The sequence below is a fragment of the Cuculus canorus genome, chromosome 9 (assembly GCF_017976375.1).
Source record: "Cuculus canorus isolate bCucCan1 chromosome 9, bCucCan1.pri, whole genome shotgun sequence".
In the NCBI taxonomy this organism is placed as follows: Eukaryota; Metazoa; Chordata; class Aves; order Cuculiformes; family Cuculidae; genus Cuculus; species Cuculus canorus.
The window spans coordinates 22,137,844-22,161,226 of NC_071409.1; the positions used below are offsets into that span (position 1 = coordinate 22,137,844).

Genomic DNA, 23,383 nt, shown 5'->3' on the forward strand with positions numbered 1-23,383 from the left:
GGCTGAGAGAAAATCTCAACTTCAAATATATTCATTGGAACACACCAAACAAACGGAAATCTCACGAGGACACAAGAGGGGTCACCATGCCAGTAAAGGAATTTTAAGCCCTTGCTCCATAAGGCTGAGCTCCAAACCCAGCCGAGTCAGACTGATGGTGTTTTCAGACGTCTGCTTCTCGCAGCCTTTGTAGCTGTGAATGTTTTTGCCCAGGACCACTCTCTGCATGCTGCAGACTTACAGCATTGTAGTTCCCACAGCCCGGCACTCTGGCCTTTCCTCCTAATTCACGGATTTCCACATTATGTCAAGGAGGCTTCCAGAGGCAGGGTGCCCCATGGGAAGCCCTCTCCAAGCTGCAAGCCTTGCTCTGCATCCTGGTGGCAAGATGCAAGGACCTCTCCCTGGAGCACCTGTCTGGCAGCTCTCCCAAGCAAGCACATGCCAGTTTTGCATCCTGGGATTAATCAGTACTGCAGCCTGCTCGTACCTCTCTGCTCCCCCTCCCACACTTGGTTCCCACATGTCCACCTGCCCTGGTAAACGGCAGCTTGAGGCATTCCGCCCTCCTTGCCACCACAGCTGGGTGCAAATGCCTGGCAGGAGCAAGCTTTGCCAGGGTTTTTAGGCAGAAATGCAGCTGGAGCCTCGGTGCTGGCTATACCTAAAACCTTTGAACCTCTAAACTCCTTCCTTTAACAAAATATAGAGAGTCAGGAAGCAGCTCCCCTCTGTAGTAATTACAGAAGAGTCTCCCTTGCCCTTGCGCTATTTATTGCTTTTGCCCTTACCACAGATTGCTTGAGACAGAAGACGCTATTACAGATTGGAGTGTTTCTTTCTGGATAGGCAGGGCGAGCTTTGGTAGAAAACTCCCTCTTCCCCTCAACCATTGCCACTTCCACCAGAGAGGGACGGGGCTGTTTTACACTGCAGACTGAATGAAGCATTAAATGACTGCGTTGCAATGACTGCAGTGGGGGGAATGGTTGTCTCCAGTGGAAATGTAATGCCGTAATGATACTTTCGGAAAGGTGCAATAATTGTTCAAGTATCCTTTTCTAATTTGTCACAAAACTTACCCATGATTTCTCTCTTATTTTCACCAGGCTGGGAGGGGCAAGGGGGGAGCTTCATTTCAGTGATTACAGCTGAGGTTAGAAAGAAGCAGCCAGGAGGCCACCTGCCAGCCTCCCACCAGGATGACACGCATCTTCAGTCACTCCAAAGCTCCACAGGACAGGGTTTTGCAAGGAAATAGCTCACTTGCCAATAGTAATAATTATTCTTAATAACCAAGTGACGTCCTAATCTTGGTTACATCAGTCCGCCACAGCCTTAGCCAGAGCTCCTGCCAATCACACTCAGGCGGATCCTGTCCTCAGCAGGTTGTGGCGACAAAAGGCGCAGAGACAGAAAGGCTGTGAGCTGTTGTGACAGGAGGGAGATGTAGGGGCATGGCCTGGGGTGACTTCTGTCTCCTGACTGGGGAGACAAGGGGACACAGGTCTTTCAACCCGGTCAAACCCAGGGAGAAGCCGCCTCTCCGGCGAGCCAAGATCGCCTCCTCATCTCTCTGCCGAGCTGTAGGACACAGAAAGGATGCCAGCGGGATGGGAGGGCGGCACCCCCTCCACCCGCAGGGCTGCCCCGTGTACCGGCCGAGGAGGGGGCGAGAGCCCTGGCCGGGGGCTGCCGAGGCGCCCTTTGGGCTAGCGGGGGCTCCGGCGGGGCCGCTGCCATCCCCGAGGAGCCCTGCAGCGCTCTCTCATTTGCATTCAAGGGCCATCCCCCTCCCAGCTCCCCCCCACACCCCCTCCCCCGTCGCCCTCCCTCCTCTTTTCCCCAGCCCATCTGCAAAACTTGGAAGGCAGCAGCCCTGAAAAGGATGAGGAGCGTTATTGGGTGGCATTCCGGAAAGTTGCCGGCCGGGAAAAGCAGCAGCGCAAGGTCAGGGTGGGATGGCTGCAGCCGCCGGTCCATCTGCCCGCCCGGAGCGCTGCGCTCGGCACCGGGGGGCACCCCGCTCCCCTCCCTCTCCCCCCAAAACAGAGCGGGGGGGGGGGGACGTGCATAGGTCGTTTCTCTCAGTTGCTGCTAAAGCCGCCGTGTCAGCTTGATACCAGAACAAACTGTTGTGATTTCCCCTTTCGCCCTTTCCCGTCGCCTCTCCCGTTTTCGCTCCAGAGGGGTGCGTGCCAGGTGCACGTTGCCTGCCGGTCCCCCACGTTGCTCCCCGCGTCAGGAAAATGAATGATGCAGCAATTTAATTAAGGAGGGAGCCGTGCGTCCATATTGCACCGGTGAAAGGAGAGCTCTGGAGGCCGGGGAAGATGCTGCGCGGCCGCGGAGGCAGCGCCGCTGCCCGCGGAGAGCGCCGGCGGGGCGGCGGGGGGGTGCGGGCGCTCCAGGGCGCTCCCTGCCGTCCCTCCAGCTTTGCCCGTCAACTTTTTGCTGCCGAGCCGCGGTTCCAGTTAAGTCTGCTCCCGGCCGATCCCCTCGGGCGTGTGGGATGGGGAGTTGGGGTGTAAGGAGAGCGCTGGGAGGTGGGTGCAGCGGATGCCCCCGGAGATGCGCGCGGCTGTGTGTGTGCGCCTGGGGAGGGGTTGGGGTGTGCATGGGTGCGGGTGCCAGAGGCACCGCGGGGTCACCCCCCTGCCCGCAGCCCTTCCCTTCTCAGAGACCTGGAGAGGCAGAACCCGCAGCACCCACTCTCGAACCCCTTCCCGGAGCATCTCGCGCTCCAACTTTCAGCTACGGGCGAAGCCGCGCAAGCCTGCGCCCTCCTCCGCGAATCCGCCGCCCCTCGCGGCCGCTTGTCCCCGCGTAGCCCCGTTACCTGCCTGCGGCTCCAGGGGCCGGCAGGGACCGGCCGCGCTGCCCTCCGCCGCCGCGCACGCTCCGCGCTGGCGACCGCGCAGGCTGGAAGGATGCGAAAGGTGCCGGCTGTCTCCCTCGAGGGTTTTTTTGGCTTTGCCTCTGTGGCTGCTGGATACTGGAGAGGCTGCGAGGCTGGAGCGGCGGCACGGCACCGGGACAGGAGGGAACAGAGAGAGAGGGAGAGAGAGAGGAGGAGGTGCTGGCAGCGCAGGGGTGCGCGGAGGAGGAAGCCGGGGCGGCCGGGCCGGGGCAGCGCTGCCCCTTTCCAGGGCCCGCCCGGCTTTTCTCCGCCGCAGCTGGGGCTTGCAGGCAGAGCATCTTTGATTTCCGCCAGAGTTGGGCTTTTTTTTTGCTTTTTTTTTTTTTTTTTTTTTAAGGGAGGGGTGCGTGTGCAAATTGTGACCCATCCCGGAGGCTTTTCCCTCCCTGATTCTTCTTGTTTTTTTTTTCCTCCCCCATCTGTTCGTTTCCCATTTCCCTTCCTCTCCGCCAACCAGCCCCCCTCCTTCTCTCTTAAAAAAAAAAAAAAAAAATTAAAAAAAAGGCAAGGGGAAAAAAAAAATGTATAGTCAGGGCTTCCCAAATGCGCGCCCCCGACCTGGTGCCAAGCGCGCCCCCTTCATTTGTTCCCCTTCTTGAAGCTCATTTTCATGACGTGGAAAAGCCTGATCCAGGGCAACACCAGCAGACACACACACACACACACGCGCGCACACGCACACGCACTCCCGCACACCCCCCCGCGGAGAAGGAGAGGAGCCCGCGGTTCGCCGGCGCGCCCCAACCCTCCCGCTCCGCGCTGCCCGGAGAAGGCGGCGGCACCGGAGCCTGCAGCAGCCCCTCTCCTCCCTCCTCCATTGAGTGTGCCAAACAGCAGCTCTGCATCCTAAAGAAGATCATTGAGGGGCTCATTGCATTCCCAGCACGTCTCAGGCTTGTTTGTTTTTTTTTTTTTTCCCTGCTTTTTTTTTTTTTTTTTTTTTTCCTTTTGCCTCAGCTTCAGCAGGAGTAGAGAGAGAGGGAGAGAGAGACAGAGAGGGAGAGACAGAGAGAAACCAGCAATCTTTAAACTCGAGCTTTTTTTTCCCCCTTCCCCTCTTTTTTTTTTTTTTTTTTGGTAACGATGTGCTAAAATCTCTCCTGCAAACCGGTAAGTACAACCTTTCTGGATCCTTTTGTTTCCGCCTAGGGTTAAAGACACCCCTCTTCCAAAAAGGAGATATAATAATCCTCTTTATTTATTTTTTTTTTTTATTTTTCATTACAGCCCTTGCAGAAGAGAAAGAACTTAAGAGGCTAATATTTTGCAAAGGAGACAGAGAGACTGATACTGCAATATAGCTCTCATCTCTCTCCCTTCTTCCCAATTAGATGCTGGTTTTAATTGCGGAGGGTATTTCTCTTTTCGTGCTTTCAACCATCTCTTTCCCACAGGGGAGGGCTTCATTTGCAAGTTGATCCTAAGGATTTCTGTTCCTCTGGCATTTCTCTCCCCTAAATGCATCTGCCTGCTCTTAAGTTTGTGGATGGGGGGCAAAATTTTCTAGTTCATACACAAGGAAGGCAAAAAGGACCTTTTCTCTTGAAAGATTAAGACTAAAAGCAACGATCGTTCCAAATAATTCTAATGGGCATTTCAGTGATTCAAGGAAGGCTGCATCACCGCCGTTATTATCACCATCCTTAGCATTTCTCTGTGCCCATACATTTAAAATATCTGGTGAAAGGAAGGGTGAAACCATATGTTGAAGGAGCTGCATCTCATTAGTACAGTATTATTTTCATCTGATTGGAGAAGAATGGTGTCTTCATTCGGAAACGTATATAGTAGGATAGATAATTTATCGGCTGGTAAGTGTCAAGGTATTTTTTCTTCCACTTTCAGCTTTTTAACCGGGTCTCCTGCTTGGTCCTGGGGGCGCAGAATACCCTAATCCAAGGCAAGCTGAGCGTTTCAATCCTAGGTGCCTCTTTAGCTGTCACTTCCCTTTAGATCTGCTGATCGCATGGGCATGTGCTTTAGAAAGATTAATCATCTCTAAATGCTTTAATCAGCTAAAATGACTAATATGTGGTATGTATTTATCTGATAATATACCAGTTGCATTAATTCATCGGTGTGTTTGAAATGGAAAGATTTTCTTTTACATCAGGGTTGTTAAGCACTATTTTAAAGATAATGTTGGGATTTCTGAAGGGAATCGTTTTGCCAGGGACATCAGCAAACCTTGCACATTCCTTTGAACTTATGTATGGAATATATTGAGCTGGGAGGGAGACAGATTCGAGGATTAAGATTCAATAACTTTGCGAGTTTGCATGTATGAAAGATACAGTTTGACGCTGGAGAAATCTACCCACTGGTACTGCCCCCCGTAGTCAACGCGGACTATGATGTCTACAAAGCTAAAATTGCGAACAAGTGTGACCTAACGTGTAGTTCTAAACACTGGTCCTATGGCGGAAAACATGTAAAGACGCAACACGTTCAGCCTGTGTGCTCGTGTTGCTGTGTGGTCTGCATGTGCCATCCTCTTTATAGGTGGCATTTACCAAAGGCGAGGGGGGGGGGGATAAGGGAGGCTGATATCGCGTGATCAAACCTTCTAACATCTCTTAAGTATAAATCAGGGCAAGGCTCACCCATCCGACACCCCTAGAGTTGGTTGTGAACATCTGTCCAACAATTGCTGAACTTTCCAGGAGCCTAACACGAGTCTATCAGGTAGGGGCTTAATAAAAAGAGCGGGGCAGGACAGCAATACTGAAATCTACATTTTTCTTCCCGTTGCAGTTTTGTAAACATCAACAAATGATGAAACCTTCCACGGCAGAGACGCTTTATAAAGGAAGGATGTTGTGGATAATTCTTCTAAGCACAATTGCTCTAGCATGGACTACACCAATTCCCTTGATAGAGGACTCGGAGGAACTTGATGAGCCCTGCTTTGATCCATGTTACTGTGAAGTGAAGGAGAGCCTTTTCCATATACATTGCGACAACAAAGGATTTATAAATATTAGTCAGATAACAGAGTCGTGGTCGAGACCTTTTAAACTTTATCTGCAGAGGAATTCCATGAGGAAATTGTACACCAACAGTTTTCTTCACTTGAACAATGCTGTGTCTATTAACCTTGGGAACAATGCACTGCAGGACATTCAGACGGGGGCTTTTAATGGGCTCCGAGTTCTGAAGAGGTTGTATTTGCACGAAAACAAATTGGACATTTTCAGAAATGACACTTTCCTGGGTTTGGAAAGTCTGGAATATCTGCAGGCAGATTACAATGTCATTAAACGGATTGAAAGCGGGGCATTTCGAAACCTAAGTAAATTGAGGGTCCTTATCCTAAATGACAATCTTATCCCCATGCTTCCCACCAACTTATTTAAGTCTGTGTCCTTAACCCACTTGGACTTGCGCGGGAACCGGCTAAAAGTCCTTTCGTACCGTGGGATGTTGGACCACATTGGCAGGAGCCTGATGGAGATCCAGCTGGAGGAGAACCCGTGGAACTGTACATGTGAGATTGTGCAGCTGAAGAGCTGGCTGGAGCGCATCCCCTACACCGCCCTAGTAGGGGACATTACCTGTGAGACCCCCTTCCACTTCCACGGGAAGGACCTGCGGGAAATCAAAAGAAGTAAGCTCTGCCCCATGCTGTCTGACTCCGAGGTGGAAGCCAGCCTGGGCATACCTCAGCTGTCGTCCAGCAAGGAGAACGCGTGGCCTACGAAGCCTTCCTCCATGCTGTCCTCCTTCCATTTCACTGCTTCCTCTGTTGAGTACAAAACATCCAACAAGCAGCCCAAACCCACCAAGCAGCCCAGGGCCCCCCGGCCTCCCCCGACATCCCGGGGCCTGTACCCTGGGCCGAACCAACCGCCCGTGGCTGCTTACCAGACCCGGCCTCCCATCCCCATCATCTGCCCTACCGGGTGCTCTTGCAGTTTGCACATCAACGACCTGGGCCTGACCGTCAACTGCAAGGAGCGGGGGTTCCACAACATCTCCGAGCTCCTGCCCAGGCCCTTGAACGCCAAGAAGCTGTACCTGAGCGGGAATTTGATCCAGAAAATCTACCGCTCCGATTTCTGGAATTTTTCTTCCTTGGATCTCTTACACCTGGGGAACAACCGGATCTCCTACGTGCAGGACGGGGCTTTTATCAACCTGCCGAATCTCAAGAGCCTGTACCTGAACGGCAACGACATCGAGCGGCTCACCCCGGGCATGTTCCGGGGCTTGCAGAGTTTGCATTACCTGTACTTCGAGTACAACCTGATCAGGGAAATCCAGCCGGCGGCCTTCAGCCTCATGCCCAACCTGAAGCTGCTCTTCCTCAACGACAACCTGCTGCGCACCTTGCCCACCGACGCCTTTGCCGGCACCTCCTTGGCGCGCCTCAACCTGCGCAACAACCACTTCTTGGCGCTGCCGGTGGCCGGGGTGCTGGAGCACCTCCACGCCATCGTCCAGATCGACCTGAAGCTCAACCCCTGGGACTGCACCTGCGACCTGGTGCCGCTCAAGCAGTGGCTGGAGGCGCTCAGCTCCGTCAGCGTGGTGGGCGAGGTGCTGTGCGCCAGCCCCGAGCGCCTGGCCCGCCGCGACCTGCGCTCCCTGGAGCTGGCGGCGCTCTGCCCGGCCGCGCTGCGCCCCGCCGCCGCCGCCGCCTCGCCTCCCGCCGCCGCCCCCCCGCCGCCCGCCGCTACCGGCGCCGCCGCCTACGAGCTGCCGCCGGCCGCCGCCGTGCCGCTCTCCGTGCTCATCCTCAGCCTCCTCGTCCTTTTCTTTTCCGCCGTCCTGGTGGCCGCGGGGCTTTTCGCCTTCGTGCTGCGCCGCCGACGGAGGAAGGTGCCGTTCCGCGCCCCGCGGGCGGAGGCGGGGGACCTGGGCGGCGTCCCGCTGCGCTGCCCGCGGCTCTTCGAGGAGGGCGGCGGCGGCGGCGGCGGTGGTGGCGGCGGCGTTGGCGTTGGGGAGCGCTCCCCGGAGAAGGCGCCCCCGGCGGGACACGTGTACGACTACATCCCGCACCCGGTGACCCAGATGTGCAACAACCCCATCTACAAGCCTCGAGAGGAGGAGGAGGCGGCGGGCGGCGGCGAGGCGGCGGAGCTGCTGCGGGCGGGCGGCGAGCGCTTCTCCCACACCGCGGCCGCCGCCGCCGCCTCGTCGGGCGCGCAGGAGCCGGGCACCAACTACCGCACCTTGCTGGAGAAGGAGCAGGAGTGGAGCCTGGCCGTGTCCAGCTCGCAGCTCAACACCATCGTGGCCGTCCACCCGCAGCATCCCGCGGGCGGCGGGCTGGCGGCGGGCGGCGGCGGGCTCGGGGCGGCGGCAGGAGCCCCGCGGGACCGCGACCGCCCGCCGCCCTGCGCCGTGGGCTTCGTGGACTGCCTGTACGGCACCGTGCCCAAGCTGAAGGAACTGCACGTGCACCCCCCTGGCATGCAATACCCGGACCTCCAGCAGGACGCCAGGCTGAAAGAAACCCTTCTCTTCGCGGCCGGCAAGGGCTTCTCAGACCACCAAACTCCCACAAGCGAATACCTCGAGTTAAGGGCCAAACTCCAAACCAAGCCGGATTACCTCGAAGTCCTGGAGAAGACCACGTACCGGTTCTGAGCGCCGCCCGCCCCGGCCCCGCGCAGAGGATACAGCTGTGCGCTCTGCCCCGCCAGATGTGCGGGGCGGGGCGGGGCCCTGCTCAGATCCTCCGTCGATGAAGTGCCTTCGCAGACTTTTGCCAGCAGATGTTAATCAATCATTATTTTTTATACTGAAACTGAGACTTTGACTGTGCCATGTCTAAGGTATATTATTATTATTATTATTATCGGGGATCTTTGTATTGATCCTGATTAAGTAAATTCTATGCGTGTCTTTTTTTTTTTCCTTTTTCTTTATTATTTTTTTTTTTGTTTCTCCTTTGCAGTAAACTTCCTTTATATTTTCCCTTGGAGGGGAGAGGGAGGGAAGATGGAATTTTGTGGCTTGCTCTCTTCTTGCCCATCATGGCACAGATTCTGTACATTTATTTTTGAAAAAAAAAAAAAAAAACAAAAGAAAAAAATGCAAAGAAGCAAACCGAGCGCAGTTTGCTGCATGCCTGGAAACTGCAAGAGGGAAGGGAGGGGAGGGTCTTGCTCGAATGTCTCACTCTTGTCTCTCTCCCTCCCTCACACGCACACTCACCTTCACCCTCCCCGCCTCCCCCCGCATCCAGCCCGGCCCCTCCGCGCCCGCGCAGGGGCCGCGGAGGGGAATCCCGAGGGCTGGGGAAGCCACCCGGAGCCGAGCAGCCCGAAGGATGTAAGCACGTGGCGCACACACCTAGGGGATGCTCAGTGACACTTCATCATGACGCCATAGTTTTTTGGAGGACATCCACACTTTTCCTAATAAAAGCAACATGCAGATATACACGTAAAGGGGAAAAAAAAAATAAGAAAAAAAAAAAAGCTACTGGGCACCTATCACTAACAGCTTTTAGGAAGCACTTTTAATGTTTTCTCTCATACACACACACACACACACACACACAAAGGTACAACAATGTGCATATATTTATTCTGTAATTTCAAGTGAATATAAATTGTAAAGGTAATGTTTAATCATTGTACAGTGATGCGTCTGGTATAGCTTTCCTAATAAAACGTTTTGAAAAAAATGCATATATATATATATGTACCCATATATATATATATAGGAATACAAAGCTTGAACCTGAAACTTCAGCTTCCCCTTACGGAGATTTCCTTCCCCCACCTTAACCTTGAAAGCTATTTTATTAATAACAGTTCAATGCACTGTGATGTTAACAGAGGAAAAACCCTGTACGGCTTCTCTTGCCAAGATACCACCCGAGACTTTAAAAAATCCGATTTACAATCTGTATTCCCACGTTGCACTGTACTTATAGCAGTTCCCGTGCATTTAAAAATAGGCAGCGAAATTAAGACCGCGTCCTCGAGTGGCATTTCTCGCAGGAGCGCCGGTTCTCCTGCCTGTAGATCTTCATTGCGATCGCACTAAATGCGAAGTCAGCAGTCGGAGAAGGGGTGGGAGAGGGAAATTAGAAGCCATCTGAAAGGCATCCCAGCGGTTTCAATCCCCTCCTCCGCACAGCTGGGGCAGCGCTGCTCCTGCTTCCCCCGTTTGCTCCCCTCCGAAACCGGAGCGAGACCAAAGACGATCGGATTTCCCACCCCGGGAAGGTCCCGGTTGGTATCTTGTCCCCGTTGTCTTGGCTGCGCGGGGCCGCCAGGGGGCGCTGCAGCCTCAGCGCTGGCGGCCGCGGTGCCCCGCAGGGCTCCCGCCCCGCTCCGCTCCCGGCGCCGCCGATGCCCCCCGTGCGCCCCCACCGGGGCAGAGGCTGCAGCGGGGCGCCGGTGCTCCCGAGGCACCACCCTAAACATCTTCAAATACAGAGTTTTATACGGAAATATATATATAAATACAATTTCTCTTAGCGGTAATGGTAATTTAGCCAGGGGACTTGCGGTTATTATTTTTTTCCCCGCTCCTTTACTCCCCCAGGACCGTTCTTGCGGTCGTTGTTGGGGGACTAAGGAACGTTTCCCTTCCTGGAGCTGCTGTAGCACACGCGGTGTCTCCTCAGACCCAGCTATCCTTCCTTCCCTCCGGGGAACAACTTGATCTCGCCCAGCACAAAGCATTCTAAGGGAGATAAAACCAGGAATACTTAGTTTTCACCCCAAGTGTCGCTATTTATAGCTTCAGCCGGTATGCTTATTGCAGGCTTTTTTTGTCGATCTGTCTTGGAGAGGCATCTGGGTGCGACAGAAGTGATTCCCCGAGCCTTGGTAGTAGCTGCGTGCGTTTTGAGATGGAGAGACTGCTCCAAATGTCTGTAAATTTAGCATCAGCTCCGTAGTATTGGTGAAACATTTGAAGTTTCCAGATCCCTCTGTTGAGTTTGTAGTGGGTTTTTTATTGCTACCGCCTTCAGCTCTAACCTCTCGGGGTTTGTTCATTTGGGGTTTCTTTTTAATGGGCAGTAGAAGAGCATGCACGTGTTAAAAGTAATAAACTCCAAAATGCAAAGGTCTGATCCTTCTTATGATAATCACAATAATTACATTGATAGGACTACGTGCAGGTAATGCGTGGAGCTGTATAAATCAGGTTAAAGTACAATCCCTAGTGAGAGTGGTGCTGTATACATTTGGCGATGTCATCAGACCCACAAGTGTTCATACTTGTATCCAAATATAGTAAATCCAGTTGCAAATAATGTTTATGTTTTAATTAAACTGCAGAAAGACAAGAGAATTTCAACATAACCACAGGCAGTAATCTTACCGCAAAGGGTGAAGAAATCTATTTATTCAGTGGAAATAAATTTGTTCTATAAGAATGGAATTTTGTATTAAAGGAGATAAATTTTGGCTTACGGTTTTTTTTCTTTCCTTGTGTAGGAAACTTCCTTTTCCTTGTGTACTGGAATCATTTGGGGATGATTCGCTCTGAAAGTGTTGATGATATTTAACTGTGATATCTAATGTGTGTTATGATGACTTCTACTTTGCTATTTCATTGTGTTGAGCTGAGGCTGAGTGGGTGGCAGCATTACTATCCGCTGCAAGAAACAACAGTGGATCCATCCCTTCTGATATGTGACGGGTGACTCTCTATATGCTTTAACCTGGGTTACTCCTAATTAATAGGAAGTATTAATGATAATTATATCATTATCAGCACTATTATTGGTAGCATTAATAATATTGGGAAGGAATCAAATAAAGTCAAATGATCTGCATTTACATTGGAGCTGTTTGATGAGATACCATTTTAAATAAATGAATATTTTTTTAACTTCCTTCAGTATTGTGTAACGAGTAGGTGATAGCAGCTTCAGCTGTTCAGCTTGTGGTGGTGCTCAGAACCTGGCAGTAAATCTTTCGTCATGTGTTTTTTTATTCACTCATTGACTATATTGAAATTCTTCCTACAGGTGGAAAAGCCAAAAAAAGTCCAGGTAAGTCCCAGTCATAACTGATAATGACTACATACAGGACAATAGAAAGAATAATAATGGTGCTCGATTATCAGTGCTCTTCTCTATGTCCTGGGTATTGTCACTGATGGCACTGTCATATTCTACCTGGGTTAAAAGATTTGTTTAAGACTTGGAAATTGCTTCATAGATCTCTTGACTGTATCAATAGTGACAGAAAGATGTTCAGTTTTATGATACGAATAATAATCCGACTTCTGGAAAGTGATACATGTCTGACTGTCACAACAAGCCAGGACCTGTACTGCTCTAGTTAGGCGAATATTACGGACAGGTAATTTATTACAAGATTCAGTGGACATGAGTTAGGCTGTGCTAATTCAAAATTTTGTGAGAGACCTTTTCAGACAAAACCACCTTTGGGCATGTCATCACAGCTGATCCATTTACAAGACAGAAAGGTGCAGTTATGGTCAACTTGTGTTCTCTGCTGTAAACTTTTACAGCAACAGGGCAGAAAGGTCTCTACAAAATGTCAATATGCAATGCTCTGTGTTTCTGAAACACTAATGCGTGCAAGCAGTAAGTCATGAGTGTCATGCTGCTTCTACTTCGTTCAAGTACCTACTTCATGTGAGGTGTTACACAAATAAGACGTGATGAATTGGCTTTAGGTATAACGCAAATGTTCGCGTGTAAAAAGTGTGTAGAATTTGGCAGCAAGTTTTGAAGTTCATTGCTTATCTACATTACTCAACCAAAGAGTATGACTTCTGGCAATGCTCCAGCCATTTAGGTGTGGACTTGTTCCAGAATTGCATTTCTTCCAAAGGCATTTGCTTTTACAATCCGGATTTATGTACACTTGGAAATCATGCTGCTGAGCATTGCATATTCCTATTTTCTGAGTTTTCCAGGACTGAATTCTAGATCTGACTTCCTCGTAACTGAGTTTCACAGTGAATTTATGTATGGGTCGTGCAGTGCAACACGGTTGTTTCCATGGGAGAAATGTGGAGTAAATTCACTCAATATGTAGTTTCACAACTTCTTCATACTAACAACAGCCCTTTGTACAAATATATGCTATTTTTAATACTTTGTAATTCTGATGTGAGTTGAAATACATCTTTTTTTTTTGCCACTTATTGAAAAATTTCTCATTTATTCTGCCAAATGTAGCTATGCCCCACTTTGAAGTCTGTTCAAGCTAGTGGAAGAAGTGTAATGTTCTTGGAACAAACCCTTGTGTGGGTGTGGACTGGAGGCCTAATTCTGCTTCCTTGAAGCCAGCGATGAAATACAACATAGCTGCCTAGTTTTTGTCAACAGTCTTGAATGAAGAGCAAAGTCCGGTCTCACAAAATTAGAAAATGTATTAAGAAAAGTGCTCCATGTGACTATTTCAGAATAAAATGAGTAGCAATATAAAGAAAATGGTTTTGCTGCCACTTTAGTAGTTTTCCTGGTAGACATCATTCACAAATTAACCAAGAAATCTTTAGCAATTTTATTTTAAAATAATAGCATTCCTATAAAGATGAATGTGAGTGCATCTCAGCAGATTGGAGAAACGTGGAAATCAGTACCAGAGTTTAGACCCAGTCTCATAGGTGGCCAACTAGAAAACAATAATATTAATGTAACAATTGCAAATTTTTCGCAAATACATTATTAGTATAACCTTTTTCCTTGAAAGCAAGAATAGTAACAAGCACTGACCACTGTGTTTCATGTAATCTTTTTTAAATGTCTTTTGCTTGATCCTTACAGTTCGCCACTTTTAAAATTTTATACTTCTGTTTTTATTTTGTTGAGGTTTTTGGAGGCGTTAGGGAGGTTTCTGATGGAAGCATTGGCTTTGCTACGTATGGCTGCTGGGGTGAAACTTCCAGGTTATCTTTGATCACTGTGAAAGTGTTTGGAAATACTCCCCTGCGGTGGTGTTTTCTCTGTTAAATTGGTCGGTATTTTGGTGGTTTTCAGAATAATGCCGACTTGCTTATTTTGTGGAAAAATTATGGGAGAAGGCTCAAAGGAATGGAGCTGCTGGCATTGCTATAGGAATTCCCTGTCCCAGAGTTGTACTGGGCGGTCTCTCTATAGTGGATGTAGCATCAGTCTTTATATTTTTGAATGTTAAGGATATTAATATTAAGTGTGGGGTAATCTTTAGACTCTATGAAGATGTATGTATATGCAATACTAAGATGTTGGGTGCCTTAAAAAGAATAGATAATAACGGAGGGCATAGCACAATATAAAATACAGATAACTCAGTTGTACATTATATACTGAATCTTTAATATCCATTTACTTTTTCTAGCACCTTTATTTTTCTACTAGAATTTTCTAAATTTCTCAAGAATATCCTGTATATTCTACGAATTCTGAAGAAATATTTTAGGTTAGCCAAGGGTCGAATGTCTCCGTATTTGAGAATTTAAGCAGGCATCACTAACTGTGGAGGAATATTCCTGTCCCTGGCATGTGGTATGGCAGTTTGGCGTGTTGTTGTAGCACTGTGCCAGTAAGGGAGGTTCTCTGTACCAATGAGATTTTGCAGTTGGGTTTGAATAATCTCAAGCAGGAGTTTCTGAATTGTGATAATCGCTGTCGAACCGGCATAGCCCTGAGCCGTGCTGCTGCTTATGAAGGCACTGCCATCCCTTCTGCTGATGGTGGGACCTGGCACTGTTGCCAGCGGGGGCTCTTGTAGCACTGTTTCTAAACAAACAAACGAAAGCAGAAGAAAGTTTTGGGAGTTTTCATCCTACGGGGACCATGTCATCTGAAGATAATGACTGTCTCCAAATGTTAAAGTGGCATTGCTATACTGATTATGAGAAAGTGTTTTTGTTGGGTTTTTTCCTTGCTTTCCTCTGTTTTACTTTGCTTTTCTGGAGACAGTAGGTTTTTTTCATGTTAAAGACCTCTGGGAACATATTTGTTTATGGTTTTTCAGGTCACGTTTGTTTAAAATGAAGCCAGTCTATCACAACAGTAAGTGTCCTAAACCGAGATGAGCTTTCTAGAAACCCAAACCCTTTGGTTTTGTACTTGGCCTCTAAGTTATTATACGTGTATGTCTATATAATGTCCATTATCTGAATAATCTTTGAACTGAAGTCTGTAATTGAACTTTGGAGGCTTTGACTTTGCGCATCAAAGCTAATTAATGGGAGTTGTTTTTTGGGTTTTTTTTTTTTATATTCAGAGTATGACTGGAGAGAGGAAAACACTGCAGTGTGAAAATTCTCATCAAAAAATACTTTTTAATAAGACTTTCAATTTTTTTTCTTTTATTTTCTTTGGAAAATGAAGGAGCTATGCTCAAGAGTGTAGGAATTGTCACTCAGGCTTGGAGTTGAAATATGTTCGCTCCCTGTGGCCTGTTCTTCCTGAGAGTGCTCAGGACAGCCTGACTCAGAGGAAGGAAAATGTAAGGAATTTCCATTAGTGAGATTATAGGGTTAGATGTGGCCAGCTAATTGGCTCTCACCCTGAGTAATCAGGTACCGGGGGTACTGCACGACTGGAGGTACCAGTCCCGTGTGCACACGAAGCAGAGGAAGGCTGAATACTTAGAAATATCGTATTGTATTGTTCCTGTGAAATATGATCTTTAAAAAACCTGGATGTTGGTAATAGATGGTCACCATTTAAAAGTTTATCCTTGTGTTCTTCAGAAAACTCATTCAGAGCAGATTTTCTCTGGTGCTGTTAGATTGTCCCATAGGAGCACATCGGATCCGTCTTCATGAACACACTGCTGAAAAATGGCTAATGCATTAATTAGAGAGTATCGTTTCTTGTGGCATCACTTCTGTTATGTTTTCTTGCAGTGACCCCAAAACCTGGCTGCTTTGGAAAGTGGATAGTATTGGCAAGCAAAGAAATATGGCAAGTAAAGGTATTTTTCAGATCCAGTTTACGTTAGTGTTCTCTCAAAAGAAAGGGCAAGTCATAGCTCCTTGTTCTGCAGCCCTCACTGAGAATAAGCAAAGGCACTCCTTAAAGCAAAGAGTCAGTCACGGTTCCATCTCTTTAAATCTCCCCTTCAGTTTTAAACCAACGACATAAGAAATGTGGATGTATCTAATAATTCTTCATTGATAGAAGGAATGGCATTGGCATCACTGGGAGATGGGTTAAGTTGTGACAAGTGGAAACTGTGCCAAGGCTAACAATGCAAATGGCACCTGAAAATTGAGCATCTTGTTGGATTAGAAACAGTCAATAACAACATGCAATGCTTGTTGAAAGATCTCTTTTTAGAGCAGGTAAACAAGTATCTATCAGAATCACATTTTTCCTGCGTTTGGCCCCAATTCTCAACCAGGCTCCAGATTGTTTGCATTTTCAGTATTGCTTTTACCTGTCTGCATGCACAGATATTCAGTTGGCTGACAATAAGATTTAACACCTCGTTTTGCACATTGAACATGTGCCTGAAATGAAGGCCAGTTGAAAATAAGGTTATTTTTGTTGGGTTTTTCTATAGAGTGGTGTTTTGCACCTCAAGACTTCATTCTGTAAGATGTATCGACTGGATTGCCTACCTGTAACTCAGCTTTGTAAGCATCATCCTGAGGTTAGCCATGGCGGTATTACATGCCTTGTATTTTGCCAGCCCCTACAAGACAGCCAAAATCTGTTAAAGCCTTCAGAGCACAAAACATTGATAAGATGGATCTCTAACAGGTACGCATCAGGGATAAAATGGAGATGATTCATTTGCAACAACCTAGAATCTGTTGCTGTTAACTCAAAGCAGCAGTAACTGCCTCGTATGTTGTTACTTCTACTGGAACAGGGCACCTAATATGTGTAAAGGAAACACTAAGAATGTACGGTATATACATATATACCATGTGTATGTATGGATGTATACGTGGATATGCTGGCGTATTGAAATGTAGAAGTCAATTTTTTGAGAGTTCTGAGAGATTGAGGTGTATGGCTTGCTTCGGACTGTTATTCACAATACGGGAATTTTGGTTGTGAGGCTAAAAATAGATGAATTAAGACCTACATTCTCAATGTAGGTCAGTGGAGGCACTTCTCAGACATATTAGCATTTTGGACACTTAATCATAGCAGCATATTGCATCTCCTAGAACAGGTTAGTAGAGGCAGTGCAGGAGAAATTGCTGCAGCTGAAGTCATTCAGAAAGGTTGCCAAGTTTCTCAGGAACCAGAATGGCAGAATAATGAGTATTATATTTAATTCGGGATGGAAAGGCAACCGTGGGGAGTTCAGCAAAGGCAACTCAGATCATCTTGGCTCTGTGGGGGAGGGAGAATTTATAACTATAGCTAGCTAAAAAGAAGCAAGCTGTGTGTGTGCATTTGTGTGTATATATATATTTATATATATGTATATACAAATCTGTGTAGGTGTATATAAGACTGTGTGTATATATGTATGTATGTATATGCCTATAATGTATAATATGTGTAACTAGAGATACGTACACATTTATATAAATTTATATTTCTCTATATAAATATTCATGCAACTATGGGAAATCACATGCCTACAGTGTGTCCTTTTCTTTAAAATCCAACAAAAAGCTGCTTCCATTAACATCATATTGGCACAAATGTCTTAAGTTATTTTTTTTCTGCATAGAAAGGAGTGTTGCTTAGTGGTTGAGCACAAGCCTGGAAGGCCTTTACTATTCCAAAGGACTCCGAGTAAGTTGTTAGCTGCTCCACAGCTGTTCTATATTTGTGAAATAAAGTGTTGGCCAAAATGACTCAGGGCAGGTTTTAAAGGGAAAGTGGCTACTGATCGTTTGTGCTCTGGAAACCTCTATTATGGTCACAGAGTTTTGATGGTGAAATAGCCACATTAGTAATTATTCTGGTTGCTGTTAAAGTGTCAGTGAATCCTAATGGCTTCCAAACAGAGGGGGAGGGGGAAAAAAAGATGAATTTCCTGCTCTAGAATAAGTTATCTGAAGTCTGATTACTTTGACTCAGTGATGTATGGATTTCCATTTAGGGTTAGAATGTTAGGCTGTAAATCAAGAATCTTAGCTCGGTGAATGTCTAGTTCAGGTTGTGTCTTTTATGTTATAATTGATTTTAAATAATTTCACTTCATCATCAGAAAAAGCTACACCTTAATTCACGATGAGCTCCAAGAATTTCTCAGCTGGAAAGCTATTCATACCAGGGTGAATTTTGCACTTGAATTCAATGGGATTGAATCAGATCAGAGTGTTTCATTAAGTGCTGACATTAAAATGATCTTGTAGTTGTGCAACTATTAACTAAAATTGTAATTTTGTAATAAAAGTGAGCCTAAAAATGACTTACTAGTTATGTATTCTATGATTACATCTTCTTTCTATTGATAAGACCTTCATGCAGTTGCTGGGGATTGGCAAGGGTTTTGATTTTGTGCTCCTGCTCTTTACTTCGAGGTTTGCCCCTGATTTGAGCTGGAACTGGCTCAGTCTCTGGAATAACGCCCCATAATATGTTCAAAGGAAAAGCTGCAAAGTAATGATTTCCGTGAGCATCCCCTAAGCATTCTGCCCTGAGTGATTGCTGATCGCTGAATTGCCGCGTGTTGTGCTGGAATAAATGTAGGTCACGGTAACGTGGATTTGTCGTGATGGTTTTGGCTCCCATGTGGCAGAACCCGTGTCCCACTCCGACTGCGTGCGGGGACAGGCACGGCGTGCTTGGGGTGGGTACCACTGCAGAGGAATGTTTTTCTGCCTCCAACTCTGAACTGGCCTGTGCTTTCATGGTTAGCAAAGCAGTGTGGATCTGTCATGCTGCCAATCTGCCATCATTTGCACACTGTAATGTGATTAGAAAAGAAAAGGGGGAGAATGGATTATTTCTTTTTAAGTCCTTTGCTTCCTCTGTGGCAGAAGACAAACAAGGAGTAATGACAGAAATCAAAACAAATACCCAGTGCCTTAAAATGTATGATAGTGAGTGAAATATTTCCTTTAAGCTTCTTGATTATGCTTTGCCTTATAATTTTGTCTGGAGGAAATAAGTACTTTATGGGAAAGTGCTTCCCAGTCTCTTTTACATAAATGTTACAGTGGAACTTGGTGTGATATATAGCTGCCTGTTCAAGAAAATAGGTCATTTCCATACAAATGTCATATTTTTATGCAGAAAATATGCTGAATTCATATACTATTTTCTGGTTAAAGCAATGCTTTTGCTAGTTTTGTGATTTCAGCATATTTGCCTGGATGAAGACAACTGGAAGGGAAGCAGGAAAAAAAAATGATTGTGTTTTAATTAATTCCTACAGGTCTAATGTTAGGCTAACCAGTTGCATACAGTGTCTCTGGGGCATGCACAGGAACATCATCTTCAAATGGCTAATTTTTTTTCAGCAAGGAACATCAGAATTTAAGCATAGTGTATCACAAAGCTCAGAGGCCGCTTTTTTGCTGACCGTCTGGAAACTTTGAGCAAATAAGTTTTTCTGATGTCACTTTGTCAAAGAAGATGCCGCGATGTCCATATCCTCAGTAAATAAACCATTCACATAAAAAAAGCCTGAAAACTGAAGCTGGTAAAGAAATGGTGTTTACAAATCTCCTCATTCTCTATTGCAAATCTTTTCTGCACTGGATGAACTTAACCTATAATGAACGGAGGCTACTTGCACTATTGCTCTAAAGAAACAACAAACAAATCTTGCCTTCTCTGTAGTTGAATTTTGCCATGCCACTTTGTATTTAGGAAAAGAACAGCATGGTTTCAGGATCACACATACAAAATCATGTTGTTTGTCTAGACAGCCAGCCAGATAATTTATGTGACCTAAAGCACGTAGGTGCCCAAAGCTCCACTGTTGTAAATCATTGCAGCTCTGTTGCCCTCAGCACAGCAGTGCTTGTGTGCCTGCACAGGGGAGATGATTCAAAGATAGTTGGTAGTCGCTGGTAGTGGTTTCTCTGGAGGGCTTTGCATGCAGTCATTAGCATTTTGTTAAATAAGCTTAAAAATGAAGATGAAAAAGCTTAGGCTCTCATCTAGCGTGAGCTGCATCAGCCCAGAGAACTGCTTGGGCTACTCAGTGCTGGTAGGGAGCTTGACCCTGTATGTGGAAATCTTCACCCTTTTCACCCAGCTGGTGATTTTCTTCCTGTGGGAATACAAAGAGCTTGAAGGCATTGCTCTGAGATGATCTGTGGCAGCACCTGTATCGCTTGGCTTGTGGGTGGGCTGTTAACTCACAAGGACAAGGGTTCCCCAGGCTCCTATCCAACTAATGCACAAGCTTCTATGTCCACATAAAACCTTGTGCGTTGAAAAAACCTCAAAACAAACACACACATATTCCCTAAGAAAATAATCCTTTACCAAATCCTGCTTAAAGCAATCCTTAAGGTAATTGTTAGGTGAAAATAACAGTACCGCTCTACTAGAATACAATATGAATTTACAGGAATCAGGCTCCTACAATTCATGTGAAAACAAGGTGTCTCAAAGGCCGGTTCCAAAGAATAATTAGCTGTTGTAAAGCACTTAATGACTGAGTAGCTTTGGAGCTGGGTACTGATGTTAACAAAGAAGAACTGGAGGGGGAAAAAAAAAAAGACGGCATAATGATAATGTTAGATGTGGCTCTTTGGATGCGGTGGCTGAGCTCACGAGGCTGCGGTTGTGATGGTTATAAAGGAAGGCAATGAGCAGAGACAGCACCCATCAGGGAAGCTGTAGCAGGTTTATGACCAGGACGGAGCACAAAGATACTCTCGTTCTGACTGTTGCCGGCATTTAGATAGGAGAGTCTGCTTATTCTTTTGTGTTGTCTCTCCCAAGCCATGAGGCACTCTGCTGTTCAGCCTCTCCCCAAATTTTTCATTCCCTATACACGGAGGTTATGTTTACAGAAAGTCTGTAAACCTGCAGAGCCGCAGCCTTTGGTTCAAAACACCATCCCAAATCACCAGAGCTTGACTCAAAGATAGCAGCAACCTATAGCTTGTGGGTAAGCAAACCAGTGCTTTCCTGAAAGGGGACCTGAAATCTCACTGCTTTATTGATAAATAAAAAATCCTATTAAAAAAAACTGTATAAAAATAAAATAAAGATATTTTTCACAGTAATAAGAATGACAAAGTCCTCATGTAGTACATTTTATTAACAAATATGCAGGTACTTACCGCCAAGGTCTTGCCTGGCATATGATAGACACCTACCATTTTTTCCTCTGTCAAAGTCTTTGTTTTCCCTCTGTAAATCATTTTGGTACGGACTCATCCAACTTTCACGAGATGCCATTTGTCCCCCAAGTAACGTATGGGAAAGGACAGTGATCTTAGGAGCTTCATGCCTTAAGCAGAGCAAAACAATCCCAAGGAGAGGTCTATCCCACCCATTAGTCTTACTTGGAGCTTTTATCTAGTTGTATCGAAACATTTAGATATTTAAAAATAATTAGAATTTAACTGGAATTAAGTTTCTGTTCCTGCTTTTCTATCTCCAGGGGAAAGATAGCAAAAAGTTCCTGTCTCATACAAATGTTATGAGTAAAGTGTGTGTTGTTAAATGTGCAGATAATCTGTGTAATGGAACATTGCATTAATATAAAAAATGAAAAAATATTCTACTAGTAATTCATTCTGTAGTGAAGGGATTTTAAAAATTATGTAAAAATTAAGCAAACAAGAAGTTAAATTATCATCAAAATAATTATTAACCTACCAAAATACAGAGCTATGGTAATAGTGGTAATATGGTAATAACTCTGGATATTCAAGTGACAGTGTTATGCCCTGATGGAAAAGGATTAACTTCTGAACAGTAAGATAGTGATTTAGTTGCTGAAGGTTTTTTTCATCTTCAAGAATTTTCCACTGAAAAATGTCTACTTTGAACTGGAAAATAAAATCCTCAAACTGATTTTTTTATGATTATTTGATAGCTGAAAAAATGTGACTTGAATGTTGCTGCAAACCAAAATCTTTTCAACATTGTTTTCATCTTAAGAAAACGCATTTTGCATCTTAAGAAAACTCCTTTTTGAAGCGCAGAGAAGCTTTCTGAAAATAATACTAATTTAGAAGGAAATTTGGAGTGTCTTTTTAACAAGACACTCTGCTTCTAGAAGTAGAGCAATTTTCTTCATCTTTTATTGCCAAAACTGCACTAACTTTTATGTACTGTGGTTTGTGTAAATTTTGTTGGGAAAAATAAAATCTTTAATCTTGCTGATGGTATGGAGAAAAAACTCAGGCATATGAAATTTTTTGTTATCTAGACTCAGAAACTTTGTCTATCTGTGTCAATTTTTCTAATAAAAGATATTACGTGTTCTATAACTCCAGTAATTGACTACTTTAAGGAAGAAATAGAGGATAGATAATTTTTTTTTAAAAATGAAGTATAGAAAGAAAGAATAACAGAAGTATGGCTGGCAAAGGGCTTAAAGTTCCAAAACTGAGCTTGCATTGCCAAGAAATATGGGCTTGTGAATGCATAACCCTTCTGAATGAATATCAGAACAATTACTCACTTCTTTTACTACATTATTCCAGATGCAAACAACAACTGAGTTAATAATTTTTTGTTGCTGTCCATCTTGTCATTATTAAAAGTGATAGTTCCAGTAAAGTGAAAAAGTGAGTATAGTAGAACCTCAAGGAAATTGCAGTTACTTTGCGTTTCCACTGACGTGCAACACTAAAACCAAAAGTTACATTATGCATATCCAAATTAATGAAGTAATGGTAAAATTGAATGACCGGTCATGGAAAGAAGAAGGAGGAAAAAGTCCAAACATGTTTCTTTAGTTGACATGCTACTATTCATCTGTGCATGGGCAGGTCCTTGAATGCTGGGACTAGTTAACAATAGAAGTAAGGTGATTTTTTTTTCTGAAGTTTGACCATTTTACAGGTCCTTTTTCATCTGTTTATTTGTGCATGAACCAAAATGTACATAAAGACTGAACATTTTTGTGTGCATAGGACAGGTATGGCAGCATATTACATATATATACACCTATATACACTTTTATATATACATATATATAAAAATGATCACTTGCTGGCAAAGTCATAGTCTCAGTATGCTCAAATTAGCTACTGTGAAGACAAAGCATGTGCTGTACACACTTGCAGGTGTGGGTAAACGTTAAAAGAAAGAACATTGTTCAGCTGTTAATGCATTGAATTTCTTTCTTACCTTCATTATTGGTTGATTTTCAGTACCTATAATTAATGTGCTTGGAGTGGGTGGATCTCTTTACCTTTGCCTGTTTCTTTTCACAGCTAAATCAGGGAACAAGAGAAACCTAAAATTAAGATTCTCTGCAAAATGTTTTCCAAGTTTCCTGGTGCCATGGTGGGCTGGGCAGGGAGAGACAGGAAAATGTACCACCAGAGAGAAATAGAAGTTTGAAAAAAATCTGCAATCCTTAAACTTTCCAGATGAAAAGTTGCTTGGAGTAGTTTCCAATTCTTAACTTTGCAACTCAAAGAAGACTCAAATATTAAGGAATTCCCAAACTATAGAGCTAT

At 45.4% G+C, this 23,383-nt stretch overlaps 2 protein-coding genes across 10 annotated transcripts in view; one reads left to right on the forward strand and one right to left on the reverse strand.

The window, feature by feature from the left end:
* The window catches only part of LOC128853012 (translation initiation factor IF-2-like), a 155,762-nt gene extending 152,552 nt beyond the window's left edge, over window positions 1-3,210 (reverse strand). For 3 of the 4 annotated variants that reach the window (XR_008451218.1, XM_054074294.1, XM_054074292.1), the window contains exon 1: window positions 2,840-3,210. Coding sequence is in view for 3 of the 4 variants with exons in the window: in XM_054074294.1 (XP_053930269.1) it covers window positions 2,840-3,198 (359 nt within the window). In the remaining variant the exon portion in view is untranslated. The remainder of the gene's footprint in view (window positions 1-2,839) is intronic. The other variant, XM_054074293.1, reaches the window with a different exon arrangement.
* Window positions 1,857-18,173, forward strand: SLITRK3 (SLIT and NTRK like family member 3). Of its 6 annotated transcripts, none has more exons than XM_054074286.1 (2): window positions 1,857-1,950; window positions 5,675-18,173. In XM_054074286.1, exon 2 carries the CDS (start codon window positions 5,693-5,695, stop codon window positions 8,510-8,512), a length of 2,820 nt encoding a protein of 939 aa, XP_053930261.1. In that variant the 5' UTR covers window positions 1,857-1,950; window positions 5,675-5,692; the 3' UTR covers window positions 8,513-18,173. The 6 variants fall into 6 exon arrangements, 5 of the variants coding, with proteins under 5 accessions (XP_053930261.1, XP_053930262.1, XP_053930260.1 ...); XM_054074287.1 differs by lacking the exon at window positions 1,857-1,950 and adding an exon at window positions 2,019-2,473; XM_054074285.1 differs by lacking the exon at window positions 1,857-1,950 and adding an exon at window positions 3,919-4,030.
* Window positions 18,174-23,383: the final 5,210 nt, after the last annotated feature.

Coding starts and splice junctions, on each gene's coding strand:
- SLITRK3 (XM_054074286.1), top strand. CDS start 5,693: ATGATGAAACCTTCCACGGCAGAGACGCTTTATAAAGGAAGGATGTTG.